Consider the following 14,874-nt stretch of genomic DNA (forward strand, 5'->3'; position numbering starts at 1 on the left):
CATACCTCAATGAACCGAACTAAATATACAGTCAAACTTGATAATCAAACTGGACAGCAAAAACAATAAGATATCTACCATAGTTTCATTAAAAAATCACAATTATATCAATTAAAACAGAGATAAATGATAAACTTTCCAGGCGAAAGAATGCATACTGTGATGTGACGTGTATCAGGGGATTGTTTGATTTATGCACATAACTTTACACGCCCACAAAGTCTGTAGCCAATCGACAGAGTGTATAGCATCAAAACAAAGTGCACCGAACCTATCAGTCACGGTAAAGAAGCCAGAGGTGAGGTGAATTTGGGTTTAACGTCGTGCTTGAGAATATTTCGCCTGCGTGTGTATGTGTATGTGCGGCTGCTTGTACTAGCCCAGACTTAAGCTGGTGTTATAGTGCTAGCCCAGTGAGATACCATGCCGCAGTGAAGCACGAATACCCCACTCAGACACATTATATAGTGACTCCGAGCCGACCAGTCCTTGTTGTACCCATTAATGCCGAGCGCCAGGCAGGGACCAACAAGTACCATATTTTAACGTCTTTTGGTATGACGCGGTCGGGGATCGAACCCGCGACCTTCCGCTCTCCGGACGGACGCTCTAACCACTACACCACGGAGGCAGCCTAAGAAGCCAGAAGTTGGACCACAGTTGGATCCAATCCAGTTGGATCCTACAGTTGACATGTATCAACAATCCAGTGATCAACAGCATTGGCATCGATCTACGCAATTAAGATACGATGACATGTATCAACAAAGTCAGCGAGCTTGGCGAGCGAAATGATGTTTTTATTATTATTATTTTTCGTTCATTTGTGTAACACACAGGAGAGAATACATTATGCAAAACGTACCCGGCGCTTATTAGAGGCCCGGTGCTTATTTCTTAAACCGCTGCTTTACTCACGGCGCTTATTGGAGGAAATACGGTATGTTGTTGCTTTCTTTCTGTACCGACAGGTGATTTGAGCGATCCTGAATATGTAGGAATGTTGATAGAAATATCATATTCACGAATGTAACGGGTCAACAGAAACGAAATTCCCTCAACTGTGGATGGGATTCTCCGATAATCCCTCGTGGTGAAAATAGTTCGCTTTGATGGTGGCTTAATTTTTTTCGCTCATTGGGAAATTGATACAATAACACGTGACCGGTCCATCCAGTCAAAATGCAGAAATTACAAAGAACACAAAGAAACATTATTAGTTATTTCGTGTAAGGTTGCCATTTGACAAGAGTAGGCAAGCCTTGCTAAGTGTCATAGTCTTCACTTTATGACGTCACACCGATAATTGTGACGAAAACGATATGACGTCACAGTCGGCTATAGAAAAGGGGCATACTCTGTAAGCTGGTTCCCGGCTCCCTTTGTGCGCTATATATATATTGCGATATGCGATACGGGGCCCAACTTACATACTCTGAAGCCCTCTACTGTCCGAAAATTTTGAAATAAGTCTCTTATTCGAATTCTGCTGTGTTCTTCGCACTAGATTATGTGCTTGAAACGTCTGCCAAGTGTTCGATTATTCTTTCTACAAGGTTCCTTTCTGTCTCTCCTACATCTTCCATACCTTAACTACCCGTGAAGGTCCGGGTTAGAATATTGATCTTCAGTAACCCTAAACTGGGCCCCGTCTCGTATATCGTAAGGTTACGCGCAAAGGGAGCCGGGAACCAGCTTACAGTAACCCATGCTTGTCGTAAGAGGCCACTAACTGGATCGGGTGGTCAGGCTCGCTGACTTGGTTGACACATGTCATCGGTTCCCAATTGCGTTGATCGATGCTCATCCTGTTGATCACTGACTTGTCTGGTCCAGACTCGATTATTTACAAACCGCCGCCTTATAGCTGGAATATTGCTGAGTGCGGCGTAAACCTAAACTCACTCACTCCATACCTTGACATTGTCTACATAACCACATGCTTGAGAAATAAAGTTCGCTTTTCTTTTCTAAGATGCTAAATTTAATACTAACCAACGATTAATCTAGACAGAAAACAAACAGAAAAGCGACGGTTTCGGTGACCTAAATTAACTATCCTCGTTCAGGACAAACTGACGTGCTGTTGTGACGTCCGTTACCAAGGGTACGCTTGATTACGAGGGGGCAGACGAGAATAGCGAAGTGACGCCAATACAACGTGACGTAATGCAAAAAGTGTACTTTATCGTCTGATAAAGTGCTGTCGGCGCCTTTGATCTTTTAGCTAAGCATCTTAGAAACCACATTCCATGTTTCAAATCCTGGCCATTATCTCATCTTCTACTTCATGGCCCTGAGAGGTTACACTAAGTCCATGGACCAGAAGACGTATACCTTGCAACATTTCCTGGAAAATGCCTGAGTCTCTCTTCTGTTCTGTCTTGCCACCAGGATGTTATTGAACTTCGCATGCACTTCTTCATCTCCAATGTCCCTGTGTGCCCTGTCTGACAGCAGTGGAGATACATAACAGCCACACTCGACAATAGTCCAGCGATGGCGCGGTCTGTAAATAATCGAGTCTGGAACAGACAATCCAATGATAGACATCATGAGCACCATATAAGCAATTAGGATACGATGACATGTGTCAATCAAATCAGCGAGCTGAAGACTAGTTCTGATCCAGATCTTCACGGGTCTACTACACTTTATCACACAGGATATATGACATGACGTCTTGATTCTTTATTTTCAGTACAGATGTGGGCCAACGGCCCCTGGTACAACATTGATTGGTCCATTACATATAAGTATGTACATACGTGTATGTATTCCAGAGAATGTACATGAGGTATGAGGTAGTTGGTTCACTTTACTATAGTGTGTCTCGGTTGCGAGGCATGGTAAATATAACAGGCTAAGTTTCTATGTTTGGTTAGAAGACATGAGCATATTAAATTCTGTCACATAAGGATATTCGTAGTATTTCTTGGCCATATATCGTTGACGTAGATTATCAAAAACTGTACCAGATCAATAAAAATGATATTCTGTCTCAATATAGCCACAGTTACAGACTTTACAAATTCTTCCATTCCTTGATACATTAAGATACCTGCCTTCCTCAATACATGTATATGTGTTACATAGATGTACAAGAGGTGAGCAATGAGCAAATACAGGTGAGGTGAAATGGGGTTTAACGTGTTTGAATATATTTCGCTCATATGACGACGTGCATGCGTATGGATGTGTCGCTGCTTGTACTAGCCCAGACTTAAGCTGGTTTTATAGTGTTAGCCCACTGAGATACCATGCCGCAGTTAAGCATGAATAGCATTGTCCTTGTTGTACCCATTAATGCCGAGCGCCAGACAGGGACCAACAAGTACCATATTTTAACGTCTTTTGCTATGACGCGGTCGGGGATCGAACCCGCGACCTTCTGCTCTCCGGTCGGACGCTCTAACCACTACACCACGGAGGCAGTCCTGCGCAAATACAGTTCCACCAATGAAAAAGTGCGGTGCCCGGTCGTTTGGTTGTCCGCGTGTCATCATACCCAGCGGCTATAAACAATTGTTCATAAGATTAATCACTGGGTTGTCTGGTCGGGTATGTACAGACCGTCGTATATAGTCTCAATATAGCCCGCTGCGGCATAAAACAACAAACAAAATTCATTTTGAGCTATGAAGGGAATGCTACTGATCCACAGGGGCGTGTCACGCTTAGAAACAGCGTTAGAAAGACATATAGGTATATAGACCCTACCCTAGTACTATATAAAAGGATAGTACTAGGGTAGGGTCTATATACCTATATGTCTTTCTAACGCTGTTTCTAAGCGTGACACGCCCCTGTGTACTGATCAACGAATATCACAAATCAACAAATGAGTTAGCTCCTTGAAATCTGGAGCATGCACCTCAATCTATAAAATCCATTTTTTCATCTTCACATATCATAGTCTTCAAATATATTGTTAAAGTGACTTAACGAGTGGGAATTAAAACCGAAGTTTGTTTCATATGCAAATCACAGTTCTCAGAAAATAGAGTTTTGAAATACAATGCAATAATCTCCTCACCTGAGTGCAATGCTGATCTTACTTTACGTATAAATATATAATTTCATCTGTTATTAATAATAACATAAACAAACAAAAAACAACCCAACAGACATATGTTCATAGAAGGATTTACATTTTACATTTACAACACATACATTAAACTTTCAGATGAATATGTGCTATCAGAGACCTATATGGTCTCTGGTGTTATAAATAAGAAAATGCGGTGTTTATCAACACTGGAAAACGAGAGAGGCATCAATTAACAATGCTAATTGTGTACTGAACCCTCAGAATTATCTCCCGCCCTGTGATGAATTCGCAAATCATTGATTGATTGAATGGGAGAAACATTTCGGTTTGGTTTCATTTTAATATTTGTGATTGACAAAAAACGATTACAGATTTGCTTTCAAAATATATTCATAAGCAGGATTGTTTTCCAGTTTCATTTAAACACGTCTTTCAATAAATTTGACAACAACATGACTTCTGTTCGTTTAAATTGCGAAATTCGACGATGATCAGAACAGATCAAAATTGTGTTAGCCGTGTTAGGACGCGCAGAATGCAGACTACGGTAACTGGTTGATAGGAAGGTAGTATATTCATGTTCCGTATCGCAGCGGTGAAAACCGACCAATTTCATTTGTGAATAACTCTATCATTTTCTGATTTTGAAAAAGGGAATGTTAATTATATAATCTCCCGACAAAGAAATAGTAATATCTGTTGAAAATTACATAGATGATGATAGAACTATTTATATAGTAAAACATATTTCGTCCGTATTCATTTCGTGACGTCACTTCCTTCACCAAAATGCCGGCCGAAAATCTCGAGGAGCAGGGTTTACCTAAAAACCCTAATTTAGGGCTAGCACAGTTAAAGTTTATGTTAGGGTCGGATAAACATAAACAGGACAAGAGTATACAGGACAAATTGCTTGAAGCTATCAAGACAGATAGTGAGTTGATCATATTTTCCACCTTCAATTTTGATGTGTCATGTTCATGGTGCGCATATTTATGATAAAGCCTGAATGAGATTGTACCCTAAAATCGTGAGGCTTTTGTTGTCCTTTAAATACATTTAAAATTGGCAATACCCAGACTTGATAATGCTTCTGCTGTGAGTTCCAAATAAACTATGGTTCGGTTTAGTAGCCATCCTTAGGAAGTTATAACACAGTAGTTTGTAAGAACGGCGATCGAAAACAGGGTTGGGAATTATGGAAATAAATATCATTTATGGCCACTTTGTCTGAACCTGATGTTTGACCTAAATCATTTACTGAATCCAAGACTAAGGAGAACTTGAGATAAAAATCCTGCACTATGTAAGTAGCTGCATTTGATGTTTTGGTACCCAGAGACATTACTCTGCGAGTTCTTGTCTTTGGTACTATTGCTGTATCCAGCATTATGAGAAGTGGTATCACACTTTAACGTGTTTAAGACCCCCTTCACAACTCTAATGAACCCAATTAAATGATGCATAACTGATCATTTCGGAACCAATATGTGATTACCTGCAATGCATTAAGACAGGGACAAAGTACATTCTACCCTGGACACCCAAGGTGTATACCTTGGTAGGAACAAGACGTTTAGCTGGCTGAACTAGGTGGACAATAAATATTTGACCCTGGAACTGACAAGCCAGTGGTTAAAATTCAGGGGAGAACAATTGCATCATTTCATTGTTGGGATACAATGCAATTATCAGCCAGGTCAAAGAACTCTTCCACCCATCAGATTCTAACATTGGTCCGCAAAGAGATTGTAAAGCCATGAGCCAATTAGTGTAATTAGCTGATTCAATTACAAAATGTCTTATCATTCCTCTGAACATGCTGTTAGAATGGTCAGCTGAATGTGCTTTAAACTTTATGTATTTTCTTTTGAGTGAGTGAGTGAGTTTGGTTTTATGCCACTTTTAGCAATATTCCAGAAATATCACGGCAGGGGACACCAGAAATGAGCTTCACACAATGTACCCATGTGGGGATTCGAACCCGGGTCTTCGGCGTGACGAGCGAATGCTTTAACCACTAGGCTACCCCACCGCCCTATTTTCTTTTGTAAATCGTTGGTCAAGGCACATTCTTGTTTTGTGCGTTTGTAAAAAAAGTATGATCTGTATGATGTATTCTTGCATTCTGTTTTGGGGACCTGTAAACAAGGCCAACATAAAGAAAATGTCCATAAGTGTTATTTCTGTTGCTCAGATATGGCTCCTTACTACGAAGAGGTCTGTAGGGATTTGGGATGGAGCCTAGACAGCAAACTCCTCCAGCAAATGAAGGCAGCTAATGCTGACAAACTGAAGAAGCTGGATGAGGCTATTGAAGATGCTGAAAAGAATCTTGGCGAGACAGAGATCCGTGATTTTATGTTGGAGAAGGCTGAATACTTAAGCAAGATCGGAGATAAGGTAGCCAATATGAATGACTGATAGGAATCATTATTTGAGAGATATGTATAGGTTAGACCAATCAGCCCCCGTGTTTAACCGTTGAAATGCTGAGTTAAACACCGAGGCGCATAGCGCCGAGGGATTTAACTCAGCATTTCAACGGTTAAACACAGGGGCCAGAGTGGTCTAACCTATTTAAACCATGGCCATCTTTAGATGGTATTAACTTCATTAATTATTCTGTAAATTAAAGTTAAAATAGCGATCTGTATTTTGTGTGTAGGTATGTTTTGCGTTCATGGTTGTGAACAGGCTTTCCCATCGAAGCCACTGACGTCAGACGCTGGCTAGCATGTGGTGCATGACCTGCACGTGAATTTCGAACTACTTCAAATTCTTAACGGTTAATTATTCTTGTTTCGGGCTGCCATTGGTTTCACTTCGGCCATTTGACATGAGTGATTATTTGTTTTCTGAATACCTCAAGGCACGCGCATGCGTATCGCCATTTTGGTCAGAGCACATGTACAGTATGGATGCACACATATTTGACAGTAGCATTGCCTCCATCTTCACAAATAGGAAGTGATGAAGATATAGCCAGTACCTGTGGGTACCTTGTGCAGGGTGTCCCGGCAAAATGTACGAAAACTGTTACAATCGACATGTTAACTCCATCGTGCACAGAGACTGCTCCGTCTGACGGCAGTGTTCACCTCGTGTTAATATCTCCCTCAATATCCATTTCAAGTGAAAAAAAACTCGCGAAAATGTAAATTATCCCTAATATAACTTTATCGCAAATTCCTTGTTTGTTGTTTGGAAAGTAGTTCCGACCCGGGGTTTAACTGGTTTGGCGGTCAGTTAAACCCTGGTCTGGAACAAAGGAGCCATGGTTTAAGGGTGTTTAGGAGATTACATTATTCATTTATTGATACAACTATGTTAATGTGTCCCCAGTTTTGGTGGTCTCAATCATTTTGTGTCCAACTTATGTAACTTATATAACTGTATAATTATATAACTGTACCTCATTGAAATAGATTCAGCATATTTTGGTATGTTTAGTGTTAAACGTAAGATAATGCTGGACATTGTCAATGTAACATTTAGAAATCAGTACAAAATTAGACATGAACTGGTAATTAATAACATTTGGAGGTGTGTCGTCATGATCGACAAATCATGTTACCAACCATTAGTAGATTTAGTCTTACTCAACTGCCAAGCAGCATGTTGATCAATTGTTGTTACAGTTTGGTTGTACTGTGTTACAGGACGAATGCCTGTCCCAATTCCGCAAGACATATGAGAAGACAGTGACATTAGGCTACAGACTGGATATTGTATTTCATCTCATTAGACTAGGCTTATTCTACATGGACCATGATATCATCACAAAGAATCTGGAAAAAGCACAAAGGTAATCCTTGATTTTGATTATACGTCAGACAATCAGCATGAACTACGTCATGAAGCATTAACATGATTATTTGTGGTGGTGTGTGGTGCAAAAAGCTCTAGTCACAATACAGATGAACTTGAGCATGTTAAGTTATGTTGGTTAAAGAGAGTCCTTGGATGGGTGACCATGTTTCACAGTTTGGCAGCTTGGTTCCTGAGAATTTCTATGACTTAAATCCAGCTCCATAAACAAAGCACATGTAACACATGTGGTCCAACCTTAGGCAAGTTTGTTCAAACTTCCATTTGTTCACTCAGCAGCAAATGGGTACCCAATGAGATGTGATGGTCACATGACTGTTAACCTTCTGGGGCCTCACAGACAGCTTGGGTTGTAGCACATACTGATCCATTGACCACAGTATATATGTTAGCACAGTATATATGTATACACCTTGAATGTGGATGCTAGCACAATATCAGTACTCTCATTATTATTTATCATTATTACTATAGCTTACCAAAGTGAATCCATCTGACTTTATAAGACTGCCTCCATAGTTTACTGAATAGATCCCTTGCCCGAATAGCAGAAAGTGGTTTGATTCCAAACTGTCATGATATGGTTAAAGTTAAAGGATGGTTTCGCTGTCCTTTCTGTCTGGCCCCACATTGTATGTAAATGCAGCATGGAAACCATTTCATCTCACCCTACTCTGTTTCATTTATTCAGAAATGACATGGCCCACTATTAAAGTATAAATACCACTATTAAGTGGTGCAATAGGTTAACAGCACACACTCTTTTCAGAAGAATGAACCAATAATGACGTGATTACAGATTGGATTGTTACAGAAATCACAATGTGCTACAATCAGCATGTTCAGACACATGCCCCATCTGTATGTGAACAATTTTCCATCAAAGTTTGCTATTTAACAAAATACTGGATTCTTTACTGGCTGCACTGATATTTAATATTATCATGATTGGTATGTTTTGTTTTTGTGTCAGATTGCATGTGAACAAATTGGAATATGTTTTTGACACTCTTTAAAGTTCACTGTATCATTGTATATTGACAACATACACACTGGCATCCTTGCTAATGTCTCTTCTTTTTCTGTAACATTTATGATTCTTTGAAACACTGGTAAGATCTTAAATATAAAAGGCAAGCTCATTAAACCTGAATATGGCAAGTTGAAGGTATTGGGCATAAACATTGTCCGTTGTTTCAGTTTGATAGATGAAGGTGGTGACTGGGACCGGCGTAATCGACTCAAGGTGTACCGTGGTATCTACAATATGTCAATCAGAGACTTCAAGAGTGCAGCCAACCTGTTCCTGGACACAATAGCAACCTTCACGTCCTACGAGTTGATGGACTACCACATGTTTGTAACCTACACAGTCTTCTGCAGCATGATAGCTTGGAGAGACCCGATCTCAGGGAGAAGGTATGAGATCTGATTACTATCGCAATGTCTTTCCATCAAATCCAATATTCTGTAGATAGATGCTGCATGATAATAAGTTTATCCTCAGCATCTAAGGATTAGACCCATGAAAATCTGAGTTAGAATTGATCTTCAGTAACCCATGCTAGTAGACTAACTGGTCAGGTGGTCAGGCTCGCTGACTTGGTTTACACATGTCATCGTATCCTAATTGCGTCGATCGATGCTCATGCTGTTGATAACTGGATTGTCTGGTCCATTCTTGATTATTAACAAACCCTGCCATATAGCTGCAATATTGCTGAGTACGGTGTAAAACTAAAGTCACTCACTCACTGTAAGGATGAACATGGGGCATGAGTCACATTGAGTGGCCCAGTCATCTGAGATTTAGCTATTTGCTCTGCATAGTTGTGTCCCTTGGGTATGCCACTTAAGAATGAACAACTTGTTTACCTCATACAATAGATATACAGTGAATGAAATGTTAATAGTCAGCATGGTGAGTTGTTACACTGAAAATGTTGTTTTGTTATGATTGGACTGTTTGATCAGTGTTCTTTAAGAGGAGATGGGTTCCTTTGATAACTTTATATTTGAATCTTGGAACTCCATAAATCTTCAACTTTGAATTATATCAGGGTAATGGCTTTATGCTAAATTTGGAACACTGTTAAAATATTTAATGAACAATGTTCAGGAGTGGAAATAACTTTAAAATTGCTAGTGTACTCCGGTACAGTGGCACACGTAAAATCACTTGCCCTGATAATTCTTCCACTATACCGGCCGATTTTCTTGTTGATTTTTTAAATAAACAACATAATTAACATTGGAATGTCAACTGGACACCGGTACAGCGTGACATACAAATTTGCTAGCCCGACAGAAAAAAACACTGGACTGGGGCATCGGGCAATGGGTTATTTCCACCCCTGATGTTACTTCTTTTAAGTTCAATTAGTGTTTGGTTTTTATCATGATTAATGGGTGATGTTTTGTTGGACAACCCCTTGATGATTCTTGATAAAATTGGTATCAGATAGTTTTTGTTTGGCATAAGAAGCCAAAATGAATTTGGTAGTAATTTGTAGGCATTGTGAGTACAACTGCTTTGGATGTAGCTTGTAACATCAACCACTGTTCTGTCTGCATAAAACTTGATTATTCACAGGGCTCCATCATAAACTTACAGCATAAAACACCATCCACACGCTGATTGGCACAACACAGTTATGATTGATGATATTGTAACTGATAGTTGAGACTGATAAACTGTAAGTTGAGTGTAACTGATGTTCTGAACCTTAAAATGCAGCAGTACTTGATAACAACGCATATAGGTTTGTATGTGTTTGTGTAAATTAAACAGAGCTAATTCTTGCAGGTTGTTAAAGGATCTGAGATATTAGAAGTACTCCACAGTCTGCCAGACATCAGGTCATATCTCTTCTCCCTGTACGACTGCCATTATGGAGATTTCTTCAGGGCCTTGGGTAAGGTGTTACATTTGCATGATTGTTTTATTTTCATTAATATCCTGTCAATTGTCACTGTGAGTGAGTGAATATAGCTTTAGGCCTTACCAGCAATTTTGCAGCTATTCACAGCCAACTGGGAGTGAGAGAGCTGAAGCATCATCATCAATATCTCAGCTGTTTGAGAGTACTCTCTTTAGCATGTTTAACTGTATTGATTTATAACTGATCTGCTGTCTGTTTCTCTAACCAGATACCAGTAAGCCTGCCTTTCAAACAATAATGAATGTTGACCGGAATACAAGGTGACATTATTCTGTTGGGTTTTATGTCAGTATTGATATCTCATTACTAGGGCTGTGCAATGTTACCGGTAAACCGGTATATACCGGTACAGTATCTCGTGATACGATTATCGCAATATGGTTCAGATTCTGCAATATATTGGGTCATCCAGAGTTAGCTCCCTTTGAATTATCTGCCCTTGATTTCCATAGCAAAAATGTGTGCTTTAAAAGTGTCAAATATACATTTATTTCTGTTGGTTTCATGGGACATGTGATATCAATTATCATAAAGGCCTGAATCTTATGCATTTTGTACGACATTATGACATTCCAGTCAAGGGTCTTGGTTATTGGAAGTCACATGCGATTTTAATCTCGAGTAGTTCACCTAAATCAGGATTTTGTTTCATTTTGCAATAGTCTGTGTTAAAACATGTTTATACTGGAGTTGAATCTGAATGAATCACTGACATACAGTAACAATAATGACATACTGCACTGAAGTACAACTTGGTTCTGTTAAGTCTGTATGTTAAAATTACTGAATATTGAATACCAGTGTGGCAATGAAACTGACACTGTACCCACCCACTCTCATCCTGTCTCATTCACTAACTTGCTTTTCCAGCTGCTGTTGAAGAATTGATGAAGTATGACCGGTACCTGTATCCACACTTCCGCTACTACGTGAGGGAGATGAGGATCATGGCGTACGCTCAGCTCCTCGAGTCCTACCGCAGTCTTACTCTAGACTACATGGCTGATGCTTTCGGGGTTACAGTAGACTTCATGGACAGGTATGTCTGGATATAGAGCCCTGTCATCATGCCATGGAATGTAATCTGCAACTCATGTTATTCTGTAGCCCAAGTCATGTAAATGAGCAAGGACAAGTTCTTATGGATAAGCAGTCAATGTGTATTTTCTAACACTTTCATCAAGCATGTGATAAAGCATGCCATACATTTCTCTGTGATACAGATGTTAGAATCTCCACTAAATGTCAGTGCATTTGTCTGTAATTGTGGGGATTGTGTTGACAGGGAGTTGGCTCGCTTCATAGCAGCTGGGCGTCTTCACTGCAAGATCGACAAGGTGGGAGGGATTGTTGAGACCAACAGACCAGACAGTAAAAACTGGCAATACCAGGTAAGAAATGTTGTACTTTCTCAGGAGACTGTACACAATGTGATGTTTGTAGCTTATATATTAGTATAAATATTATGTAAAATTGCACAAAAATTAAAATGATTTGAGATTTTCTTGTCAGATATTGAAGTCTGTTGTACTTCATGTTTATCAGTTTGTGGTGGAGTGCAGAGTTGTGTCCCTTGCGCTTTTTAGGAACTTATGATTCTGCGTTTTATTCCCAGTTACCCCTGATTAGTTACTGGGTTTTTCAGCACCAAACCCATGCTTGTAGGTATCAAAACAGTGGTAAACATCTGAGATCTGCATGACTTTCCTCCTACTTGAAGCTGACACTACCTTTCCAATAGAGTTATTTCCCTTGGTCTGTCAACATTAGTATATGTTCAGACTTAGAAATATGATTAACATGTTAATTTCAAACTCACCTGGTGCGGTGGGGTAGCCTAGTGGTTAAAGCCTTCGCTTGTCATGCTGAAGACCTGAGTTTGATTCCCCAAATGGGTACAATTTTAAGACCATTTCTGGTGTCCTCTGCCCTGATATTGCTGGAATATTGCTAAAAGCAACATGAAAACCAAATTTACTCACTCACTCAAACTCTCCTTGTGGTTTTGTCCACTGAACAAAAGTGTTATACTGTCAAGCACTGGTTTTCCAGACCAACAATTGATTATGTGCAGGCTTGGACTAGTCAATAATGTTTCTGAAAGTGTTGTGTTGAATGACATATCATGAAGTTACATTTTCTTTGCAGGCAACCATCAAACAAGGTGACATCTTGTTGAACAGAGTCCAGAAGCTGAGTCGAGTCATTAACATTTAATGTTAGGATCCAAGTTTTTGTACATAAGTCCACATCATCATGCCGTCATATTTATAATCATAAATACACCCTGTGCTTACTTCATGTCAGTCGATATGTATGCATTCTTTGTTTCAAGGTGTATTAAAGGCATCTCACAGTCAATTCTGTTAAGGTTTTGTTTTTTTACTGTCATGTTTGTTTGCTTGTCACTGCACTCAGCAATGTTCCAGCTATATGATGGTGGTCAGTAAATAATTGAGTCTTGATCAAACAATCCAGTTATCAACATCATGAGCATCGATCTACCTAATTCGGATACAATGACATGTGTCAACCATGTTAGCAAACCTGACCACCCGATACCTTTAGTCAACTTTAGACAAGCATTAGTTGGTGAAGACCAATTCTAACGGGATCTTCATGTGTATTTACTTGTATGAAACATGGACCGTTTCTTTGCAGATAGTCATTGTTATATGGAGGCTTAATAGATTATAGGTACTTTTGTTGCAATAGCACACCATTGATGGAGTAAATGTGTGAAATGTTTGATAGGATGGATTGTCCATGCCACCAGTTTGAGAAATGGCTGTAATATTACTGACTGGGATGACACTCGCTCTGTTATTATCCCCCGCAACACGTTTTGTGGGGGGTATTAAAATGGACTCTGTCGCCTGTCTGTCCGTCCGTCCGTCCGTATTAATTTGGTCTCTTTTCCAGAGCAGAACTCTAAAACCATCCAATGTTTCTTCACCAAACTTGGCACATAGATAGATCTGGTGGTGTACTGGTGCCTTTTGGTAGTTTTGGATTTCTGAATAAAATATTTTGGCATTTCCATGGCAACAAGTTTGACTTAGACTGAAATTGGTGGTAGTGTTCTTTTCTGGAGCAGAACTCTAAAACCGTTCACTGTTTCTTCACCAAACTTGGCACATAGATAGATCTGGTGGTGTACTGGTGCCTTTCCATGGTAGTTTTGGATTTCTGAATAAAATATTTTTGGCATTTCCATGGCAACAAGTTTTACTTGGACTGAAATTGGTTGTAGTGCTCTTTTCCTCGAGCAGAACTCTAAAACCATTCTCTATTTCTTCACCAAACTTGGCACATAGATAGATCTGGTGATGTACTGGTGCCTTTTGGTAGTTTTGGATTTCTGAATAAAATATTTTTGGCATTTCCATGGCAACAAGTTTGACATAGACTGAAATTGGTGATAGTGCTGCTTTCTGGAGCAGAACTTTAAAATCCTTTCAATACTCTCCTTCCACTTTTCTATATACACACCTAAATATTTGACATAATCATAACTCGTGAGACATAATCATGAAGAGTATTTTGCCATTGCGGGGGATATTGATGTCTTCTTGTTGCAGTTTGTTTGTGATGTAATTTATCTTGACATTTTGGTACTGTTCTACCATTTGGTGTTTTTCTTTGACTGATAGTGGAACTTGTTAGAGAGGACCATCTTATAGTCTGTCTGAAGACTGATAATAGATTCCTGATACATGAAAGGGGCTTAAGGCATTGAAAACACCCTGATCTGTTCTGTGGTTACTTTTCTTCTACAAAGTACTATATGCAAGATCTGGTCCTACTGTGGACAACACAGTATATGCCTTATTTGCCCGATATAGTTAAGTTATTTGTTTTCCAGGGGAACAATATATTCTCAGTATCCACTTCTGAGAGCTGACTCATGGATAGTTCGTGGAAGATCGGTGTCTCAATCGCGCGTGCATCATAAAATGCACAGTTTGTTACCCCTGAGCTCTGTTTCAAGGGAATAAAACATGGACCCCCTCTAAACTTTACTTCTAAATGTACAAAGTAGTGATCCCG

General features: G+C 39.6%; 1 protein-coding gene across 1 annotated transcript; it reads left to right on the top strand.

Annotated features, from left to right (window-relative positions):
• Positions 1-4,819: 4,819 nt before the first annotated feature.
• On the top strand, positions 4,820-13,185 carry LOC124258684 (26S proteasome non-ATPase regulatory subunit 6-like). Its single transcript, XM_046692754.1, is given in 9 exon segments — positions 4,820-4,985; positions 6,249-6,454; positions 7,714-7,859; positions 9,083-9,270; positions 9,273-9,301; positions 10,689-10,797; positions 11,695-11,863; positions 12,110-12,215; positions 12,973-13,185. Coding segments are annotated over 9 exon segments (1,167 nt in total). The 5' UTR covers positions 4,820-4,840; the 3' UTR covers positions 13,042-13,185.
• Positions 13,186-14,874: the final 1,689 nt, after the last annotated feature.

This window comes from Haliotis rubra, unplaced genomic scaffold (assembly GCF_003918875.1).
Source record: "Haliotis rubra isolate DU_JTF1 unplaced genomic scaffold, ASM391887v1 Scf7, whole genome shotgun sequence".
In the NCBI taxonomy this organism is placed as follows: domain Eukaryota; kingdom Metazoa; phylum Mollusca; class Gastropoda; order Lepetellida; family Haliotidae; genus Haliotis; species Haliotis rubra.